The 22,284-nt window shown below is 41.2% G+C and overlaps 2 protein-coding genes across 3 annotated transcripts in view; one reads left to right on the top strand and one right to left on the bottom strand.

Moving 5' to 3' along the window:
• Nucleotides 1-22,284, top strand: part of LOC109044571 (uncharacterized) — an 84,922-nt gene that overhangs the window by 58,406 nt on the left and 4,232 nt on the right. The window contains exons 4-13 of one of the 2 annotated variants that reach the window (XM_072299596.1): nucleotides 4,847-5,068; nucleotides 6,735-6,968; nucleotides 14,130-14,337; nucleotides 15,278-15,411; nucleotides 15,954-16,101; nucleotides 17,299-17,443; nucleotides 18,685-18,833; nucleotides 19,689-19,808; nucleotides 21,098-21,165; nucleotides 21,498-21,656. In XM_072299596.1, the coding sequence (XP_072155697.1) occupies nucleotides 4,847-5,068; nucleotides 6,735-6,968; nucleotides 14,130-14,337; nucleotides 15,278-15,411; nucleotides 15,954-16,101; nucleotides 17,299-17,443; nucleotides 18,685-18,833; nucleotides 19,689-19,808; nucleotides 21,098-21,165; nucleotides 21,498-21,656 (1,587 nt within the window). Of the gene's footprint in view, nucleotides 1-4,846; nucleotides 5,069-6,734; nucleotides 6,969-14,129; nucleotides 14,338-15,277; nucleotides 15,412-15,953; nucleotides 16,102-17,298; nucleotides 17,444-18,684; nucleotides 18,834-19,688; nucleotides 19,809-21,094; nucleotides 21,166-21,497; nucleotides 21,657-22,284 lie in introns of both variants that reach the window. The other variant, XM_072299595.1, reaches the window with a different exon arrangement.
• Nucleotides 8,538-12,848, bottom strand: LOC109044572 (uncharacterized). Its single transcript, XM_019062379.2, has 3 exons — nucleotides 12,702-12,848; nucleotides 11,571-11,651; nucleotides 8,538-10,224 (listed from the first exon to the last, which is right to left on the bottom strand). Exons 1-3 carry the CDS (start codon nucleotides 12,738-12,740, stop codon nucleotides 9,265-9,267), a joined length of 1,080 nt encoding a protein of 359 aa, XP_018917924.2. The 5' UTR covers nucleotides 12,741-12,848; the 3' UTR covers nucleotides 8,538-9,264.

Genomic DNA, 22,284 nt, shown 5'->3' with positions numbered 1-22,284 from the left:
TCTCTACACCTCTTTGGTGCAACAGGACTTAATTATCTTTCAAGAAAATCCCATATTTTTATACCTGAACTGGAAAACCTTTTGATTTGCCTCAGCTAATGGATCTCATATTTTTCCAGTGCATGATAACTTCGCTTCGGCACTGGTTTGCCGCAGCGCTTCGAGCTACTATTTCGCCACGGAGGTGTTGCAAAGTATCATATGAGATCGAAGGCACCCCAACGTATCATGATTGATGGCATCTTTCAAAGCACGAAGTTCCCTCGCAAATTACATCGAGTGACAACAAAAAGAGAGCGGTAGTCGAAAAACTTACTGTTCTAGTATCTGTATTTAATAACGTTTAGTATGCTTTTTAACTTCATTAGAAGAACAAGTGAGCTAATTTAAGGAGGAATATCCTCAAATTTACCGCCGAGATTTCCTTATGAGTTAACAAAGAAAATAATGTTTTCTGAAAGAAGAAAAGATGCTTTTATAAAAAGGAAAGTCATACTTACATCATACAGAAACACGCTTTTGTTTACCTATTTTATTCTTGATTCGAAATAAAATCTTCTTGACCGCATACTCAAGAATGTCCCTTCGGTAACGTTGCATGATGTCAACGATCATGGTGTCAACAAACCTAAAATCTGATCGTGGAGTCAACAATCGTTGACGTCGTGCTCAGGCAGCAAAACGCAAAAATGGGCCCTGATCATGGTGTCAACGATCACGGTGTCAACAAACAAAAAAATATCTTCCTTATAGGTAAAATTAAAAAGTTAAGTGCACAGGAGAGGTCTGGGTCACGTATGGTTGGTTAGATTAGATTAGAACACAAGAAAAACAAGGCTTGAAAGTTGAAAGATGTTATAAGGGGAAGTTTTAAGTTTTGTTGACGTCGTAATCGTTGACACCGTGATCATCTTTCATAAGAGTCAGAATTTTTTTTATTTTTGGATGATCATGGAGTCAACAAAAACTTAAACAAACTGTTTGTTGACACCTTAATCGTTGACACCATGCTACGTAATCGTTCCTTCATCTCTCTTATCTCGACTTATTTTGGAAGGAAAGATTCGTACTCTTAAAGGATGCCTATCATTCTTGTTGTTGGTATGTCGGAGTGCCTTCAATTTCGTATAATACTGTACGACACCTCTATTGTGAAATAGTGAAGCACGCACCGTGGCACGCTGCGGCGCGGCGCGGCCAGCCAGCCAGCACGGAACGCGCATTGGCGCCTACAAACCTAAGGGATACCTCAAGCATTGCGCAATGCCTGAAGTATCTGCTCAGGTTTGTAGGCGCCAGTGCGCGTTTCTTGCTGGCAGCACGTCGTCGCATCACTCCGCTTTATGCTAGGGCTTATTATTTAAACTCGCGGAGTCAGCGTTTTTCAACTCATGATTTTTATTTGTTTGCACACTCTGCATGGCTTTCTTTAATTTAAATTGTTAAAAAAAATATAAAATTGAAAGGAAACTTTAATGTGTGTTTTGTAAATTTTAAGGTGTTTCCTTGTCGTATTTAATGATTTTCAAAGCACATTAATTTTTTCTTTTATATTTTGTGCTTTTACTGTGCTGCAGCGTGGTGTATATTGTCTCAAACCCACGTATCAAACGAAAAAAGTGCTGTTGGAGGTTTTGCTCTCCATCGATGGATCCGAGCACGGAGATCGGCCGAGATCCGCATCGAACCCCCTCCTCCTCATCCCTCGAAAGAACCCGAGAGCGATTTGGACGTGTTTCTGCCAAACGGAACTATGTGCATTAAGACTCGAGCCTTGAGACCCTTAAGAATACATGCATAACAGGGCTCACGCCATAATGCACATAGTTCCGTTTGACAGAAATACGTCCATTTGACTGCCTTGACTGATAAATCTGAGAGTGGCGGAGTCAGTCAGTTATCAGATAACTGCCATGTGCAGAACCTGGAACTTGGAGGAAGGGAGAAGAGAAGCAGATATTTAAATTTTAAATGGCTCACACGTAAGTGTACGGCAGTGGTGTGGCGTGCTTTGCGATATCGGATGATCTGCCATTTAAACCTATGGAAAAGGATCAATGATCAGAGTGTGCCAACAAACACCCTGTACTCGATTCTTTACCGTAGCTTTAAATGGGGAAATATCGATAATCGATGACTCAAGCCTCGCCTCGAGAAGGACTGAAATCCTCGCTTTTCTGACAAAAGGACACAACCTATTTTCGGGATGAGTTCTGCCGTCCGTATGGTGCCATGCGTTCCGGGTCTCAAGTCAAAATAGCCTAGGAATAAAGTCAAGTGGGCGTCGCGTCGTTTGTCGTAAGTTCGTAAGTTCGTCAGGAGAAAAGTGTTCTCGGTTCACAATTGCCGCCCCTCTCAGGAACGGTCTAAGTAATATCACCGTCTCTATGACGCAAAGGCACATCGCTTTCCTGAAGCCATCGTGAGCCCTGAAACACTTGGACTTATATGAACGATAAGGCTCAAATCATGGACAGTTAATTCTTTACGTCAAAAGAGGACCGATACGTCCTTCCTACGTATTCAACCCTCGATATTGTGGCAATATCAAATGCGAGCAAAATACTCTCATCTCATTCGCCGATCTGGGTGGTGGGGGAGTAAGGAGGGAGTGGGGAGAATGTGGAGAGAGTGGGGGAGTTGGGTTCATTCCTGTTTCCAATATGGAGAGGAAAAGTGTGAAAACAGCCATTTTTGGCACGAGCCTCCCCCCCCCCTCCACTCTTGTTGAGGTGGTTAGATTAGAATGGATTAAGCCCACCAAGTCCTGTTGCCGATGGAACTTCAAAAATGTGTTTCACTCCTCCAGGACCCGCTATAGAACTTTTACAAAGTTTATCACACCATCATAGGAGATATGATGACACTAAGACGCCTCCTCCTTGACTGCAACTCCCGGGGGTTGGGCCGCCTAGCGGCCAGGGGGCATACCCTCTGGTAAAAATTCAACCGCGAGGATAATCGTTCATGCGTCGGTGCTCTTGACGATATTATCGCCGCTCGCTCGCAACTTTATTTCAATGAATCGCGATTTTTCCGGTGACAAAGGCTGTATGGGGCGCGGTGGGACGGGTCACTTTTCACGCCCCTCGAATCACTCGACGCGAGAGGCATTTTCCGGAGTGGGTAGTTCCACTCTGCCGTGCTAAGGGAAAACGCTGTATGATCATTCGATAGTTGCCAAATTTCCTCCGATAAAATGTTTATTTTTAAGAAAAGTCACGAATATATTTCCTTCAAATTTTCTGGAACTTCAGGTGAAATTGCGAACTAAATTATCTAATAAATCGGAAGGAAAATGAACGTAAATTTATCAACGAATCGGGGTTTTGACAACGGAAATTTGGCAACGCCTAAAGGTTCATACGGCGTTTTTCCTTAGCACGGCAGCACTGGCGCGGCGACGACATGACAACCGTGATTGGCTGTCGGTGACAACGCCACATACATAACGACCAGCGCGTCCCGCCCCCACCCCGCGCCCGTCACCACATACGCCCCGCGCTTTTTTATTCCCTCGGAATTTCAGGAACAGCGCGGCTGTTAACGCCCGCGAATTATTGTTCAAGTTTCATCAATCGTTTGGCCCGGCAGATGAAGAGCTTAGCGCGGGGGCCCTAACCTGGTTATCGTAAGCTCCTCACTCGGGAAGGAGAGCTTGCAAATCACTCGGCGTCGAAAAAGGGGTCACGTATCACGGGAGCAAACGATTCCGTCTCGTGGAGACGCGCCCTGGCTCAACCATTTACCTCTTGGTATAAATTACGAAATAATTCCCAACCCTCGCCCCTCGCCCGTTACTACTTGAGCTCCTTCTATTTCGTATTTCCTTCCTGTATTTCATGAGCTCCGGACTCATTGGACGATTTTGACGGTGTGCCCGCTCCCCGCTATGCTTACGAAAGCCTAAGTTTCATGATTCGCGGCGTGAATGATTGATTATCGATATTTCTCCGTTTGAAGCTATGGTAAAGAATCGACTATCATGGTGTTCGCTGCGAACACCCTGCTTATCGATCCTTTTCCATAGGTTTAAATGACAGATCAATCGATGTATCGCGAAGCACGTCACGCCTGTCTTTCTCGTGGACTAATGCCTAGTTTAAGATGTATGAACCATGGGTTGTTTTCAACGTTTCAACTGGGTGATTTATCACCACGATGGATCGGACAGATATACTGCCGTGCTAAGGAACATGGGTCTCAAAGATCTATGTAGGTGATTCTCACCTCTATCTTGTGGTGCATCTAAAGACGATGAAAAAAATAGCGCTTCAAAATAAAATTGCAGAACGTATAGTACGCCTGCGTGAATAATTTGTTTTTCCATTTCCGATTCTGTACTTCTAGCTTTCCAATGCATTGTATGAAGAATCCCAAATACACCCCGTGCGAAATAGTGGTAAAACCTTGACTTTCCATACAAAATGTTTCATATATTTTTATATATTATTTTTATTCTTCCAACTGAAAATGGCTCAGTTTTGGGCCGAAACGTCTTGAATTTTTATATGTAATTTTTAAGCCTTGTTTCCCATTTTTTCTCCCATATTTGGACGCATTTTTTTTATCAAACGGAACTAAGCGCCAATTTGAGTTTCTTTCGAGGAATTTATAATCCCGGATAGCGCGTTCTGTCAAACGGACCCAAGCGCCATGGAAAAGCATTGCGAGTATAGGACGGAATAAGCCGGACGCCCGATTCCGCCGCCAATCCAAGCCCCCCTCTACCTTCCTCACCCTGTGGCGCTTAGGTCCGTTTGATAGAAATACGTCCATTCTCGCTATCACCATTGTCATAGGCTGCTTTTTTAGAAATTTTGATTGAGAGTGAATCGTGTTTCAGGAATAAGTACGTGACGAACTGTTGCTACGGATTGACGATGGATTTGCTGGAAAACGTGGCCGAGGAGCTGGAGTTTGATTTCCACCTTTACCTTGTCGCTGATGGCTCTTACGGGACGAAGATCATGAAGGACGGGAACTCAGCTTGGAACGGGATCGTCGGTGACCTCGTTTCCGGTGCAGCTCACATGTCCTTCTCCGCCCTCAGCGTCAGTAGCGTCAGGTAAACACACAAACCGTATCTGAGCTTTCGAAATTTACGCAAGAATACCGCGAGTATTCGAGGACAAAACCGCGAGTAGACGAAGGCAAAACCGCAAGGAGCTACAAGACCAGAATTCTCGGAACCTTTCAAAGTTGGCTCATCGTTGAAAGGTGCACCGAAAAAAAAAAATATCACAATCACTACTACACTTCCAGCTGATTTTGGCGCCAGCCATAAGCGTAGTTGCATCTCATGTTTTATTTGAATAAAATGAGAGTAAATAAAATTATGACTTGAAACTTCGTGAGTAAAACAGAGCGTTCCAAAGCATTATGTTACTTGGTTTCCTGATAAAAAGTTATGAACGCGAGAAAAAAGTAAGCAACGTGAAATACAGTCAGGCTAATTCTGGTTAGGCGGGATCAGTTTAACTCCATCAGACATTGTTTAATTTTCTCTCATATTTTACTTTTTTAAACAGAAAACGAAGCAAAACTGAAGCTTTTAATTTTTGTGTGAAGGTTTTACTCTCGGAAATAATGTACAATCGCCAGAAAATTGCAATCTATTTGTGTTGAATAAAAAAAAATTAAAAACCCATAAGTTGCATTAAGAAGCAAATTAGAAAGAGCTGACAATTATGCTTAGAATTGAAAGTAACGCTTTCCTCTTCTTGAATGCAGGGTATGTTCTCGCCAGCACACTTACTATTGCGTGTAAAGATATGTATGACCTTAGGTGGGTTTGGTTCTGATAGGCAACTAAACCAACTGCCTGGTAAAGTTGAGAGTATCATTGAGGTTTGAAGGCACTCTTAGCCGAGGTCTTCTTTGAGAAGTTTTTTACGAATGAATCCTTTTCTATGTCGGTGACCATTGTTGCAATATTAAGGGTGAATTTGTAAACGGGTGAAATACGAAATTAGGGTGATGACTATTGCTCCCTAATAATTGTACATAAGGCATTGTTGAATCTCCGAAAGTAAAAGCTTCCACAGTGTCGCTAAGAGGCCAGCGGCAGGGCCGGATTTACCAATAGGCTACATAGGCTGTAGCCTAGGGCGCAACATTCTGAGGGGCGCAAAATTTTTGAGAATTTATTAAAAACGTCAACGTTGTGGATGACAAATTTATTTCCTTCGCGTGTCATAGGCACACAGGCACGGGCTACTAGGTACTACTCGGGCAAAAGCGCAACGAAAAGAATGGACAGATAAAACTCGTGCAAGCCAGATTGATTATGAAGACGTAATCGATGATTTTGCTAACAATAAAGTAAGAAAGAAACCACTGTAAAATAGTGAGTAAAGAGAATTTTTTTTTAACTTAGCAAGTCTTTTGTTACTTCTTATTTTCCAAAACCAACTTGCAAACGTAAACGTACCTCGAAACTGTTTAAAATCGTTTTTTTTTAAATGTGAATTGAACATTTTCCTCACACCTAACATCATCCTTCTGATCTGGAGGGGAGGGGCGTCTGGGGAACCCCTCCCCCCCCCCCACGAGAGCGCCTACTTTTAGGGGTGCCACCCTAAGTTTAGCCTAGGGCGCTAAAAACATAAATCCGGCCCTGGCCAGCGGTCTCTTGTCTCTGAATGTACGCTTGAAATAAAACATGAAACACTTTGTCTGATTATTTTGATAGAGGTTTTCCTTGATTTGATCTCGTCGTGTGAATGTTTCAGGGCGGAGGTGATCGACTTCACAGCGCCGTACTTTTTCAGCGGCGTGTCTCTGCTGGCGGCGCCCAAGCAGCGCAACGACATTCCTCTCCTCGCCTTTTTGTTGCCTTTCAGCCCGGAGCTCTGGATTGCGATATTCACCTCGCTCCACGTCACCGCGGTCGCCGTCGCCATCTACGAGTGGCTCAGTCCCTTTGGCCTCAATCCCTGGGGTCGGCAGCGCAGCAAAAATTTCAGGTATGCCTCTCCCCCCGCACCGACCGAAATCCACCGAGTTTTAATCTCGCTGTCTCTCTTTGCGAACATTTTCCCCTGAGCCTCCTCACAACCGCAAGTGGCAAATAATGTTGCAAAGCACCTTCCGCGAAAATATTTTCGTACCTCGTGTTTTTTCATATCGACGGCCCCAGTTGAAAAATAGGCGTCTTTATTGCAACGTTTGAGAATTTCGAATTCAGTGGCGTGGTGTGTTTTGCGATCTATCGATATCTCCCTATTTGAAGCTGTGGTAAATAATCGATTATTAAGGTGTTCGCTGCGAACACCCTGTAAATCGATACTTTTACATAGGTTTAAATGGCCGATCAATCGATATATCGCAAAGCACGCCACGCCACTGTTCGAATTCTGTGTGATGTATTTTTTATTCGTTCGCTGAGCTTCCTATAATTCGTGCATCTTCCCATGTTATTGTCGAATTGAGGTTTATATTTTTGTATATTGAATGACTCGGAATTTCTATTTGATTTTTTACGTATACTTAAGTCATTTTTTTTAAGAATATCTAGTGGTAAGGTGCAGGTTTATTTATTTCGACAAGAAAATTGAAAAAATTTATCCTTAAATTTTTCTGGAATAATTGGAAGTATTTATGCTAAAAGGAACTATGTGGAAGTGGAAAAATGGGGTGTGCTTGTGGAAGCTGGATAAGAAACAATGTAATAGTGGATTTAGTTCCTTTTGAGTTTAAAAGCGGGATTTCGGACTGAGCGCTGACTCATGAGCCGTGGGCATGTATCTATAGCGTTGTGGACAGGGCTCATGGGTTAAAGACGAGCGAGCACGACGACGAAGACGGCTTCGTTGCCGCTGACGTCACTGGCGCTTTTAAATCCCCATTCATTCTTATGGCCCGAGCACTAACGAGCACACACCATCTTTCCACTTAAAAATAGCTCCATGTAGCATAAATACGTCCAATTATGGACAAAAGAAAGAAATGCGCCGGAAAAATCAAGGCAAACCCTTTTGGAAAGTACTCCTTTTAAACAAATGAAACGTGAGCAGAGAGTCTCAACTTTACAATCGAAGATGCGTGGTTTTTTACTTACACCATCCGTATGAAAGTGACAGTGGCGTGGCGTGCTTTGCGATATATCGATTGATCTGACATTTAAACCTGTGGAAAAGGATCGATTGTCAGGGTGTTCGCAACGAACACCCTAATAATCGATTCTCTACCATAGCTTCAAATGGGGAATTATCGATGTATATCGAAGCACACCACGCCACTGGAAAGTGAGCCTCCGCCTCACCTCTGCATTTTCAAGCAATAACGTCAGTCGGTTAAACTTTCTTGGTATCAAATATCTTTGCGCCCCGAAACTATTTTTTTTTGACGACTTGAAAGTCTTGGAACAGTATACCGCGGGCGTCTCCTCCGCTGAGCGAAGCGCCAAAAAAAACAGAACGCCTTCAATTGTCTCTGCATGCAACAAGCATATTCTTTGAGGTGAAATAGTTGCATCCAGGCGTCGCACAGTGGATCGAGTCAATCGAGAAGGTCGGACATAAAATATTTGGCTAAAACTTCAAGTTTGACTTTTATTTGTCGAATCTCTATTCTTCAAATGATGGGGTTTCATGAAATAGTACAAGAATTGTGAACACCGAACATTTGACACTCAAAAGAAGGAAATTTATTATAAAAAGTAAGAACTATCCCTCAATACACCTAGATTTTTTCAGAAAATCACATGACATGGCGCCAGGCGTCCGCGCGCGCTTGCTCTATCAAGACAATAGGGACATTCTTGGAGAAAATTTCCCGGAAAATTTCTTATTGAGGGATTCCCCTGCATTTCCGAACGCTGAATTAGAATTTCACGTTGGTGTGAAGATCTCTCCGCCGCAAAAGCCGCTACGTTAAGAAATTGTCTAAAGTCTTGTTTTCTGAAAATATCTGGGTTATTTGGACGTACTGCTGTTAAACGGAACTTAGCGCCAAATTGAGTTCCTTTTAAGGATTTTAGAATCCCGGATAGCGCGTTCTCCGTTCTGTCAAACGGAACTAAGCGCCATGAAAAAGCATCGCTAGTATAGGATGGAACAAGCATCGGGTTTCGCAACACCCGCCAATTTAAGCCCCTCTCTCCCGTCCTCCCCCGGTGGCGCTTAGTTCCGTTTGATATAAATACGTCCTTTTTTATTTTTTGACCAAATAGAGAAATCTTTCAACATGATGTTTCTTGTAAAATTTTTGTCAAGAGTCCCTATTTTATTCTCCATTGCCTGGACTACATCCTCAGCCTCGTTAGGCGGGGATCTTGGAAGGATTTTTGCAGTCCTCCCACCAGCCATTCTTGTCTCCTGGTTTCCCGAAATTAATATGATCGAACTTGCCCGGGTTCTTCTTCTTGCAGTCATCGCAAACCGCGTACAAAGTCTTCCCGTCCCGCGATCTGCCGATGATCCCGGGCACCTTTCCTTGGTACGCGATCATATCCGGGAAATTCTTTATTCCGTAGTCCAACGACTTCGACGTCGAGTCGTAGTAGCCCCCTCCATCCCCTCCCCCTTCTCCTTGACCACTCGCACCTGATTGGCCCGCTGAGCCTCCTCCACCTCCCCCACCTCCTGGATAACCGCCGAAACCTCCACCACCTCCTCTTCCTGGATAACCTCCTCTTGCCGCCCCTCCGTACGCTCCCGGAGTTGCACGACCGGAACCATAGGGACCAGGGGACCCGAGTCCGGAATTAGACCGCGGAAGTGACCCGAGTCCGGAATTAGACCGCGGAACTGTCCCGAGTCCGGAATTAGACCGAGCAGGTGATCCGGAACCATTGACAGATCGAGTAGGCGACCAGGCTTTAGGTGTAGTATTACCGGAACCGAAGGTATCCGAACGTCTCAAGCTCGGTGACCTGTCCCAGCTGCGTGAGCGGTCGAAGCTTCGGCTCGGCGTCGAGCTGAAAGAGTCCGAGCGGTCCCAAGGGTTCTGTTGGGGTTTCTGCGCGGCGGCTTGCCGGTGTTGATTTCGAAGTCTTTGAAATTCGGCAAAATTGAAGCCCGGTGACGAGGGTCTGGCGCCGCCGCTGGACGGTGATCTGTAGCTGGACGAGGGATTGTAGCGAGTCGGGGAAGCGTTGCCTGCCGCTGACGGATAAAGCCTTGCTTTCAGATGTTGGTCCGTGTCCGTGTCAATCAGCCTCTTTGCCCCTGTGTCCTCGTGCTGGCCAGAACTGCTGTCACCTAACAATTTCCCTGCACACTGCGGACGAAAAATGCCCAATTTTGCTTTAAGGGTACTGCGAGCTGATTTTGAAATTGATAGACAAAGCGACAGACATTATGAAACGATCCTACTGCTTGAAATGGTTGGTTCCCATAGAAGGAAATGATGGACTAACTATAGAGTCTCTCGTGGGTTCCGATTGGGGCCAAGTAATCGGAGCCTCCGGACCGATTGTTGAAATTGATAGACAAAGCGATAGACAAAGAAGACAAAAAGGATATGGAGGGATCCTATTGGTAGAAGGGGGTGATTGCAATGGACAAACGAGGTAATATTTGTAGACTAACTAACGGCAACCCACCAGAGACCCCATAGCCAGTCATTATCTACCTTCTTTGTCCATTGCATCCACCCGTGTACACCAATGGGATCTCTCCATATCCCTTTTGTCCTCTTTGTCTATAGCTTTGTCTATCAATTTCAACAATCAGCCTGCTGATATTTCCGGTTTATGTATATCGATGGCCCAAGTGCAAAACTAAGTATCCCCATCACAGTGTTTCAACATTTCCGCACCTCTTTTATTTTTTTGAAGAGGAACAAGTCAACTTTTTTGCTTGAAATTATACAGAATATTCTGCTAATAAAGGAAATAAATCACGGGAGTTCTTGAGGAATTGCGTTGACTAGTTTTCCAGTGGAAAAATAAGGTATGACAGGAAGTCTACGTTGTTGCAAATTGAAACACGTGCTTTTGCACTTTGGGCATGTATATAAGCTAAAATTGTCCTTTGCCAAAATATTTACTTGGAATTGTCCGTGAAAACTCTAAATGTGGGTTTCAGTTTAGGAATTTCTCAATGCGACTATAATGTTAAACATATGTGTCCGCAACGGTTCAAAATATCAGATTATGGTATATTTTTTCCAACGGGTATCTTATTAAGACATTTCTTTGAAAGTGTGTAAATATTTTTGAAAATTTGAAGAACTTCGCACTGAAAATCAACAAAAATTATTTGTTGATTTTTGTAATAGATCACGAGCGTAAATTAACGACGTCGAAATGTAAGAAAAGCATGTTTTACATCGACCATCGAATTAAACCTGATTGTCAGAATAAAAGTAGGCAGAGCATTGCCTGTTTGCAGTACTTTAAGTGAGCGAAATACCAAATTATGTTTGCATTTTTCGGCAAAAAATCATTATAGTCGTGGAGGTGTCCTAAGACGTCGACTCATAATAGTGTTTTGAACGCACACATGAACAACTTCTCGTTGTTCATGTACTTAGCGCTGCTACACTTCCGTGTTCTATTCTTGAACTTTCAAGCATGGATACCGACAGCTAATTCCAGTAATTCCAGTAATTCCAGTAATTACCTTGATGACAGGTTTCTCTTCCTCAATGGCATCATCGACAAGCCGATTGAATACGCCGCTCTTGACAGTCCCGGGTGTGACCTTGAAATCAAGGAACAATACATAATTGAACGAGCAATAATTTTTAAGGATATCGACGGTGTAAGTCGGCTATCACATAACTCGGATTGCGACGTCGCAGACTTCCTGTCATACTTTATTTTTAAGCGGAAAACTGCTCAACGGCAATTCTTTAAAACTGTCATGATTTTTCTTCTCTGTGAGAAAGAAAATTCTGTAAAAACTTCAAGAAATTAAGTCAATTTGTTCTCCTTGAAAAAAATAATATGGAGGCGGAGATTTTCAGACACCGCAAACGAGTCATGTGATTGCCGACTTATACACCGTCGTTATATTCCTTAAAGTATGTTAAAAGTAGGAAAATATTTATTCGACCTTTTTTTTCTTTTTTTACTGCAGTTTCAATTGTTCATATTCCGCTTTTTAATCCGAAACCAACTGCGAACTCTATTTATTGTCCTTAACCATCAAAGGATAGGCACATTCATGCGATATAGGCTTTTCAAAATTTTAGGGCCTAAGGCCAAGGAAAATTGAACCACATTTTGCAATAAGGAACCACTATTTCTGGCTCATTTTAGAAACAACATATGAGCCATGGGTTTGCCCCTGCAGGAAGGTGCTTTTATGCAGAAGTCAGAAATAGTGGTTTCTTATTGCAAAATGTAATCCAATTTTTATTCGGAGATCCTGTAAGTGAAATTTTTTCACCGTACTCCCAAGATTCGGTACTGACCCAGATTCAGACGCGCTGACCATGGAGTCAACCTGAACGGCAAGATTCAAAACTTCTTCGTTCTTATTTCCTCAAATTTTTCAGATGCACCCGAAAAATCCCATCAAAGGCTGCTTTACTCTACAATTGATCTCTTAAAATGAAAACTGGAACCTATCTTTAAAATTGTCTCATTGTTCAGAGAAAATTGGAAGCAAACTTTGATATTTTTTACTTTATTTTTGAAAGTTTTGAAAAATATGGTGTAATCATGGACTGAAAGATTTTGAAGTAGAGATTGTAGAAGTTTTACAATTTCACATCTGTATTTGTTAATCATAAATCAAAAAGCTTACCAGCAATATGATGCTGACGACACACCAAATCCAATCCATCGAGAAGCCTCAAACCTCTACCAGAGGTCTGCATTGGAATCAACTGGGCGTTAGCTGGCAGGCGTGCTTTTTAAATATCACAGTTTTTCCGACGGAAATCGTATCTGAATGGAAAGGAAGTTTTATCAGAGCGAGTGTACCATATCATCGATTATGAGACTGTCATGTAAGAAATTAACTCTCTCCTGAACCTAACTTTTCTGAAGGTCATCTTCAACAGGAGCCTGCGGGAAATTGCACTTCGCTTTGTTTTTGCCACTAAATGCACCCTAGTAAATGTATATTCCAGCGCGTATTTTTCAATCGAATAAGGTAAAAAAAGAGGAAATAACTTTTTTCTCGCCAGACCCAATGCCTGGGATTTGCCAACTGATGAATCACTTTTAATGCAATCCGGCGGCGAGTGACATTTTTTTTTGTAACATGTATCTGCTTCACCATCTGTACCTCCAGCACGTGATACTTGAGCTGCAGTGATGAAACATTTAGCCCAGATATCACTGATTTAATTATGCACTGCATCAATAACTCTTTCGCAGACTGCTTGCTCTCCTTAACGCTTCAACAAATGAAACTCTAGCGTGTCATACACGAGAGTGATCGATGGAGAGCAAATTGGACGTATTTCTATCAAACGGAACTATGTGCATTAAAACATGAGCCCTGAGGACCATAAGAATATATGCATTATAGGGCTCACGTCACAATGAACATAGTTCCGTTTGATAGAAATACGTCCAATTAGAACTCCAATGTTGTGCTGAAAGTTCTACAAATACGTTAAGCAGAGGACCTGTTGCAGGCTTTCTTTTATAAATTTCAGTGGGTCACTTGCTTCTATCACAGAATTTAAGATCAGACCTCATCCATGCAAAAAAGCGAAAAACAATATTCGCCCAAACGTCAAATCTTTACCTATTTTCCAAAGTTAATGGAAATATCGTCCTTCGAAAAACACGGTGAGGTGTGTTATGTCATCCGTCATAAAATGTATTGCTGTTGCATATCGACGGCTGGGACCAATAAATGTCTATCGGTAATGCTCATTGTTACGAATATCCGATTGTGTTTTATCTGTCTGAAGGAAAACTAACCAAAATATCCCCCCCTTCAATTTGTTTGCAATATTCTTTAATGAGTGAAAATAATTCGCGAGAAACCTCAGGCAAAATTTTCAGATAGCTTTCGGTATGTCATGAGATACAAAGTTAGTAAAATTTTGACTGTTAAAATGTATAAAAAACGTATTGATCAGGAAATGCAATGAAAATGCTCAATACCACTAACCTTTCCTTTCAAAATATTGTAAAACCGAAACTTAGAAAAAAAAATTATACATAGGTTCATCTTTAAAATTTTACCAACTGACTTGGAATTTGTATGTTTCAGTATGGCCTCGGCGTTGTGGGTAATGTGGGGGCTGCTGTGCGGTCACCTGGTTCAATTCAAGGCCCCCAAGTCTTGGCCCAACAAGTTCCTCATCAATGTCTGGGGAGGGTTTTCTGTCATTTTCGTCGCCTCTTACACTGCCAACATTGCCGCATTGATCGCTGGCTTGTTCTTCCAAGTAGCTGTCGGCGATTATCATGATCGAAATGTAAGCCCCAGCTCATAACCTTCCTTCTTTTTTGAGCATTTTTTATTGGGACTGCGGCCTTGTCCCCGCGAGTGCGCATAAAAAAAAATAGTATGCTGTTCCAGCATCTAGGATGTCAAAAATGTTTCTGGTGATCCCGAGATACTGCTTTTATTGCCCTCGCAGTTAACTTTACATCCTATGAATGCAAACTCAATTGCATGGGCAATCAATAAGGCGGCCTTTTAAGATCGCTACAGACATTTTTGACATCCTAGGTGCTAAAACAGCATACCATTTTTTTCAGTGCGGTTATCTCGGAACTTCGGACAAATCTATTCCAGGACCTTATCCTGCCGTGTTATGAAAAAGCACCTTATGAGCCTTCAGACTTTGCCAGATTTCCTTTGAAAAATCATGAATTTTCGGAAAAATGTGTAGATATATTTCGGCAGATTTTTCGAAGAATGTTGTTCTTAATCTGATCTAAAGTGTCCGAAAATTTCAAGAAAAAAGGTTTATAATTTTCTTCAGGAATAAATATTTTTGAAGAGGAAATTTGGCGGCATTTGAATGCTCATACAGCGTTTTTACTTAGGACGGGAGTATTACAGCTTAGCTACCTATAACTTGTTCCTCGAATCCTCAGTTTGTGGAACTAATTCGCCCAAACTGCTCCCTTAACGTACATACAAGGCCTTAGTAATATGATTTCAAATATATGTTTTTAAACCGTCTTTTCTAACTACGAGATCGCATTTTTAAATTAAGCCCATAGCTTGCTGCTTTCGCCATTTGTATTTTGTATGTTTAAAAAAAATTATTTTTTCCTTCATTTGAATTTTGATCGATAAGTTCAAGTAGGTGCTTCATTCTATCAGTTCTCTAGCTTTTCTAAATGAGCAGGGGACGGTGGAAAAGTTACAGAATCTGATGATCAGCTTGTGTTTCGGATTTTCAGCTTCTTTTGCAAAGGGTTGGTGCGCCGTGGGCTTCAGCTGCCGATTATTATGTGCGGCGCAATAATCCTCAACTTTGGGAGCACATGCAGCGCTACGCGGTCAAAACTGTTGCAGAAGGTGTCCATCATCTAAAGTAATTTCATTTTCCTACATTTTTGATTGAATTTTCTTCCAGCTTAAAAGAAACCTTACAATTCTTTCACGTCATCTAATAACGAGCGATTTTTGCCTCCAACCTACCGTTGGTACAAATTTACAAAAACTCGGTTTCCGTTTTTTTCTCAAAATTGATTTTAGTTTCAGATCGACCAAAAAATTCGGTTTCTAATTGCCATACGATTTTCATGAGTGTAATGATAGAATATGTTTAGCATAGTTTCATTGCATTCGTCGTTTCCAAAATTTTTGCCAGCATTTGACGAAAATTGTTTGAATATAATTGATACACGATTAAAATCGGTATCATCAGTCGGTCAGACAAATCTATTAAAAAAACATTGAAAACTTTAAATTTCATAATTGCCCCGTGTGCCTTATTTTAACTTTAAATCGATAAAAAATTCTGGAAAATTGATTTCCCGTTAGCCCTCTCATCCTCTTGTTTCTTCAGTTATTTTTCCCCCCAAAAAATGTCTATACTAAAATATTTATATCTTCTTTTCTTCACTGCTAAAGGAATGGAAGTCTGGATATCCTCATTGCAGACACCCCTATTTTAGATTACTACCGAGCTACCGACCATGGCTGCAAATTGCAAAAAATAGGGGACACCATCAACGAGGATACTTATGCAGTGGGTATGACGAAAGGATTTCCACTCAAGGTATGCATGTCCCCTACCTATATACAATATACATGGCTTTAACTTCAGATCTGTGTGTTAAAACCAGCACTGCAGAGAATTCAAATTTGTTTAACCATTACTTAGAAAACCAGAAAATAGTCTGTGAGAATGTCGGAAGACATCGAAATTTGAGATAAGTGAACATAATTGATCCAAATAATACGGTCTCGCACAGTCGTTCACATGTACACTATAACACATACCTTTCACCCAGGCCGTAATACTGTGCGAACCTAGAATGATATTGTTCAAACGACAACATTCGAAAATGGCGACAAAAAATCAATCCCTGCAGGTTCATATGAATATGACGATATGCCAAAATATGGGAAAATACGCGGTGCCGGCTTTTCATTTTCCAATTTGGTAGGTTAGAATTTTTCAATTCCCAAATCCAGTCTTAATCAAGGAGCCCTCCAATCAGATGAAGAATTTTGATTAAACTCAATGTCTCTTTGTTTTCTTATTCAGTATCCCATTCTTATCCAGAATCCCACATCCCGGATGAAAATCTGATATTCCCTGCAACCCAAGTAGCACCGTAATTACTGTAAAATGAAAATGTCAGATTATATGGCAAAGAAACTTCAATTTTTTTACTAAATAACTTTGCATCACTTGGTCAGTAAACTCCGACTTCAAATGATCAATAAAATGAGACCCATTTCTCAGAAAGATACGCACGCACCCACAAATTGTAACTTCTCTCGATTGCTTTGGAAAGCCCCTTCAATTGGTAGATAGGCAACATACACAGCACTACGATACAGCAGCAATACTGACGTGCTAAGGAGGAATGCCGTATGAACATTCGAGAGTCGCCACATTTACTTCGATAAAATGTTTATTTTTTAGGAAAGTTGTGAATATTTTTCCTTCAAATTTTCAGAATCTTTAGGTAAAATTGCGAACTAAATTATCTGAAAAATCGGGAGGAAAATATTCATGAATTGACCAGGAAATTCGCGTTTTATCCAATGAAATTTGGCAACGCCTGAAGGTTCATACGACGTTCTTGCTTAGCACGACAGAATAATAAATCACCCCGCAATCGCAATTTATTGAAACTGTGCCTCTTGGGATGGTTCATCAAGCACTTTCCATAGCGCTTCCAACAAGGATTTATTATTAAATTTTGGTAAACCTCTGAAATGCATTTGATTTCCTTTAAACCAGGATAGCGTCTCTGCTGTGATAGCCAAGTATTCAAGCAACGGATACATGGATATTTTGACTGAGAAATGGTACGGAGGATTGCCCTGCTTCAAGCTGGCGTCGGATATGGCTCAGCCTCGACCACTGGGCATCGCTGCGGTTGCAGGTAAGCTAGAAAATTATCACTATCAAGAATGCGATTTTGTTCTTAATCTTCTTTTTTTTCTGCTGGTTTTATGGCCTCGTGTCTAGTACCTTCTTCAGCCAACTTTAGACTATGTTTATTGTCCGGAGACATCGAGGGATTCAGGCACATCCATGCTCCAGGCTTTTCAAATTTTCAGGGATTAGGGCCGAGTAGAATCTGTTTCAGCAGATCTACTCGTCAATTCCGTGAAAATTAGACGCCACCACCGGAATTCGAACCCTGGACCTATTGACCTAGAATCAGACGCGGTGACCATTAGGCCAGCCAACCTGGCCGGCTTCTAATTTATACTTATTTGTACACTGGAAAAAAAAAACACATTGGATCTAGAGTTCAGACTCTTAAAAACATCGACAAGAAAAAATACTCTTGATTCAATCGGATTTTTGCTTAAATCAAGAACGAAGCCTCTTAATTTGAGTGGATTTCCTTTTGATTTAAGCAAAAATCTGATTGAATCTAGAGTATTTTTTTCTTGTCAATGTTTTCAAGAGTCCGGACTCTAGATCCAATGTGTTTTTTTTCCAGTGTAATGAAATAATGGGTCTATTGCGCTGGTCACCGAATCGTGTTTCGATTATTGATTCTTGCAAATATGCTAAAAATAATAAGACCTGTCAAAACAGCAGCTTCCTTTGTTCAATATCAACCGAGACATCGCGTTTTGGAAAATTCGGTTTGCAACGTCATCTACGGAAGCAGTGACATTCTGTGTTTCTTTCACCTTGCTTTCATATGAGTTTCAGCTAGAGCAACCAGTGCAAATGAGTGTATCGCCGGTCGATGAATCCAAGGTGGAAGAGATCATGGTATGTATAACCGCGGGATGACGCCATAAACCAAATTTTTCAAAGGGCGATATCTCGGTTAATATTGAACAAAAAAAGTTGCTGTTGGGACAGATTTTATTATTTATAGCAAATCTACAAGAATTAAGTGCCAAAACACGATTCTGTGACCAGCGCAACTGACCCATTCAGCATGGAATTCAGTTTGGATAATTTATTATTTACCCTTTTTTTTCTTACTTCACATTATTTACTTGATTACCACTATTTACGTATCCTTTTCTTCTCTTCTTCCAACGTCTCCTTCATTTTTCTCTCTTACGAATCATTTTTATTTCATACCTCATCTTCAAAATTTTTAATTCGAACGAAAATCACACAAACTTAAACAGAGTTTTGGATTGCTTTCAGGCGTCTTCCTGCTTTTGGGACTGGGTATGGCCGTCGGCTGTGTAATTTTATTCATAGAGCATCTTTTTTATAAGCACACATTGCCTATTCTTCGACAAAAACCCAAAGGAACAATTTGGCGAAGTAGGAACATTATGTTTTTTAGTCAAGTGAGTATATGTGTAGCTTCTTTTCTTTTTTTTCTCGAGGCCGTTTCAAGGCTTTTTCCACACTCTTCGCTGTGCCTGGGAAGAACCGTAGCTACGGTTTTATCGAACCAGTTTTAATGTAGATCAAAATTCTTGAATGTTCATTGAAACTACCTTCAGAAGTTAAAACACCCTAATTTAGTCAGTTGATTTCACTTTTCAAGAGAAAATATTTGGAACTGCACGGTGAGCCAGTCAGCAGCTTGGGATTAGAATTAGAAGAATAGATCTCTCCTGATGTCTCACCGGCTGACTATTAACGATGTATGTACCTGTATCAATGCTGTGGCATCGCACAGATTCTTTTTCTAAAAATGTATAGGTACCCATTGAGGGCGAATAGTCATATCCGAGCCTCATAATTCATGTGTCTAGTCTCTTCCCTCTAAAATCAATCATGAATTATAAACTATTCTGCCGTACCAAGGAAGAACGCCGTATGAACATTCGAGAGTTGGCAAATTTCCTTCGATAAAATGCTTATTCTTGAGGATAGTCACGAATATTTTTCCTTGAAATTTTCAGAATCTCTAGGTGAAATTGCGAACAAATTTATTTGAAAATTTGGGAGGAAAATATTCATAAGTTTAAAAAGAAATTAACATTTTATCAAAGGAAATTTGGCAACGCCTGAAAGTTCATCTGGCGTTTTTCCTCAGCACGGCAGTATATGTGTACTGTTACCTAAAGGTTGCAGGGTTGCAAATTTCATGCGAGGCCAGGGATTTCTTGGTGCCTAAAAAGTCAAGTTATCTGATGGGTCGTTTTGATCCAATTGCAGTTTTTTGACTGGTATTTTCTGTTGAATGTTTCCAGAAACTTTATAGGTTTATCAATTGCGTGGAGCTAGTTTCACCTCATCACGCGGCGAGGGAGTTGGTCCACACTCTGCGGCAAGGACAAATCACGAGCCTCTTCCAAAAAAGCGTCAGACGAGTGAGTTTTTTTTTCCGTTTTTCTTACGGGATTTATGGAACAAAGTCTTGATCTGTCCGTATATCTCTTTGAGCTTGCTTTTCTTGTTTTTTAAACGTCTAGGCAATAATAATTATGAGTCAATGAGCAGGGCCGGATTAAGGGGGCGGCCACATGGGCCGCGGCCCATGGCGGCAAATTTAGGGGGCGGCAAATTTTTACAATTTTTTTGAATGTAGGTATAAAAAAAATCGGATTCAGAAAAAAAGTTATCAATGAGAAAAGGGGACGAAATCTCTCTTTCCTGAGAGTATATAGTAATTCAGAATTTTTTCGTTTTTCGGTGATACAAGAGACAGCATCTTTAATTAGTCGAGTTAAGAGGGGAACTAAACACGCAATTTGGCCTGGAGCTCAGCGCAGAGAGGAATGATGACGAGGACTTGAAAAGAAAAGGACAAGCCCTCGGCGCGGCGCGGCAGTCGGCATGTAACACATATTAGCGCCTACAAAACTGCATGAATACTTCACGCATTGCGCCAAACACAGTGCTATCAGCGCGGCGCAGGCGCAGCGGCGGCGGAATAAGTTAAAATTATTCAACCACATTTATGTTTGTTCTTTCATAAATCTTTGGTTCATTTCTTATAAATGGAGGAGGACCTTGTCCACACAGAGACAGGTTTACGGAACTTAACTTTTGGGCAGAGTTCCGTGAAATTTTACAAGAAGTGTTGACAGGGCTTTTGCAAAAAAAGCATCCAACATGAGTAGGCCAACGCGACTTATGCACCCGTCCCCCTCCGGCATGTTCACTTGATGGTTTTTATTGATGTTTCAAAACGAATGAGAAAGGGGCGGCAAAATACAGGCGGCCCATCGGCGGCAAGTAGGTAAATCCGGCCTTGCCAATGAGCTCCCTACGGTTGACACTTTCTGAGGAACTGATTCTTGGTGATTTTGAATCTTTTTCAATCTCATGTTAAGATACACTCCTCGCGCTCTGTTGATACCAGAGCTTTTTTAAATACAAAAATTACCCCTGATGATTGTGGTTAGTCGAATTATTTCGCAATCAATTTCATACGTACCCTCTACGGACTGCATGCACTATTTTGACTCTCAATAGGACGTATTTCTACCAAATGGAACTATGTGCAATAAGACATGAGCCCCGAGACCCATAAGAATATACATATGCATAACAGGGCTCACGTCATAATAGGTACACATATTTCCGTTTGACAGAAATATGTCCAATTTTCAATGAAGAATATTTTTCCTCTCTATGTTTTTATTTGTTTCAGAAGGAACACGAGCAAAGAACGAGGCGCAAAAGCAAAGGACAATTTTTTGAAATGATTCAAGAAATCCGGAGGTTCGCTTATTTGATTTTACAAATATGTCTAAAATGATCTTTCTTTTGAAAAGTAATTGGTAACTTTTCAACAACGATCCGTTGCTTGAAGTGCAAAAATCTCATTTCAATCTCTTTCTTCGTCTTTTATTGGCAGAAAATAGTCAGACACGCAGCAGATCCATCGAGACTCATTTAATCATATCATGATATATACACTTTGATTATGTATACAGACAGGTTCACAGAAAGAATGCAGACCTGCCCTTTTTAATTTCACCAAAGCTATTTCGTTGCAATTTTTGGTCAGGTTCATTTTTTAATCGATGTGCTTTAATTCATGCGGTTTTTAGGGTTCAGCAAGAAGAAAGGAAAGATTATGACGGGCCGGGACACAACAAAAGTAGTCCGAAGAAGAAGCATAAAAGATTAAATAACAACAATCGAAGTCCCCAGCTTCTGTTAAGTCCACCAGATTTGATGAAGCAGCAAAGAAGATTGTCACCCAGCAGGTACCTATTTGTAATACTCGTAATTTTAAATGTGTGGTCATGAAGACTCAGAATCAGTGAGTTTTTTGCCTACAAAACTTCCTCTAGACTCGAGAAATGTTTCCGGTGTACAAACTAATTGCCACCGTAAGAAAATAGTTGGTAAATTAAAGAGAAACCCTCTTATGCATTTTACTGCAGAGCAGCTCCTAGGGTTATAGGACATTTCGTCAACGATTTTTTGTCCGCGCCCCTGTTTTTTCCAGTAATTTATGTCAACGCGTTTTTTCGGCACGGGAGTTATGGTCCACGTGCCAGTTGAGACCCAAAGTTGATTGGTCCACGTGTAAATACAAACGACAATTGCTCACGGCGTTTTTGTATGAAAATATATAATGTCTTGGTTTTTGTTTTGTCTGTTTGGTCCAACGGAGAGTATATATAGGTGAGAGTTTTGGTTAAAATGGGGGAGCGTCAATTCCATGAGACAAAATTCACTAAAACTCTCTACACCTCTTTGGTGTAACAGGACTTAATTATCTTTCAAGAAATTCCCACCTTGTTATACCTGAACCGGATAAACCTCTATATTTGCCTCAGCTAAAGGCTCTTAGATTTTTCTTGTGTACGATAAGTATCTTGATTTATT

Source organism: Bemisia tabaci, chromosome 4 (assembly GCF_918797505.1).
Source record: "Bemisia tabaci chromosome 4, PGI_BMITA_v3".
In the NCBI taxonomy this organism is placed as follows: domain Eukaryota; kingdom Metazoa; phylum Arthropoda; class Insecta; order Hemiptera; family Aleyrodidae; genus Bemisia; species Bemisia tabaci.
Note: the sequence above shows the minus strand (reverse complement) of the source record. Positions and strands in the feature narration are given on the sequence as shown.

Bases quoted from the DNA above. Each gene is read 5' to 3' on its own strand.
- LOC109044572 (XM_019062379.2), bottom strand. From the start codon at position 12,740: ATGGATTGGATTTGGTGTGTCGTCAGCATCATATTGCTG. The intron at 11,652-12,701 runs GTAAGCTTTTTG...CTTGATTTCAAG, and splicing joins TCGTCAGCATCATATTGCTG to GTCACACCCGGGACTGTCAA. The intron at 10,225-11,570 runs GTAATTACTGGA...TTTCGTCCGCAG, and splicing joins AAGAGAAACCTGTCATCAAG to TGTGCAGGGAAATTGTTAGG.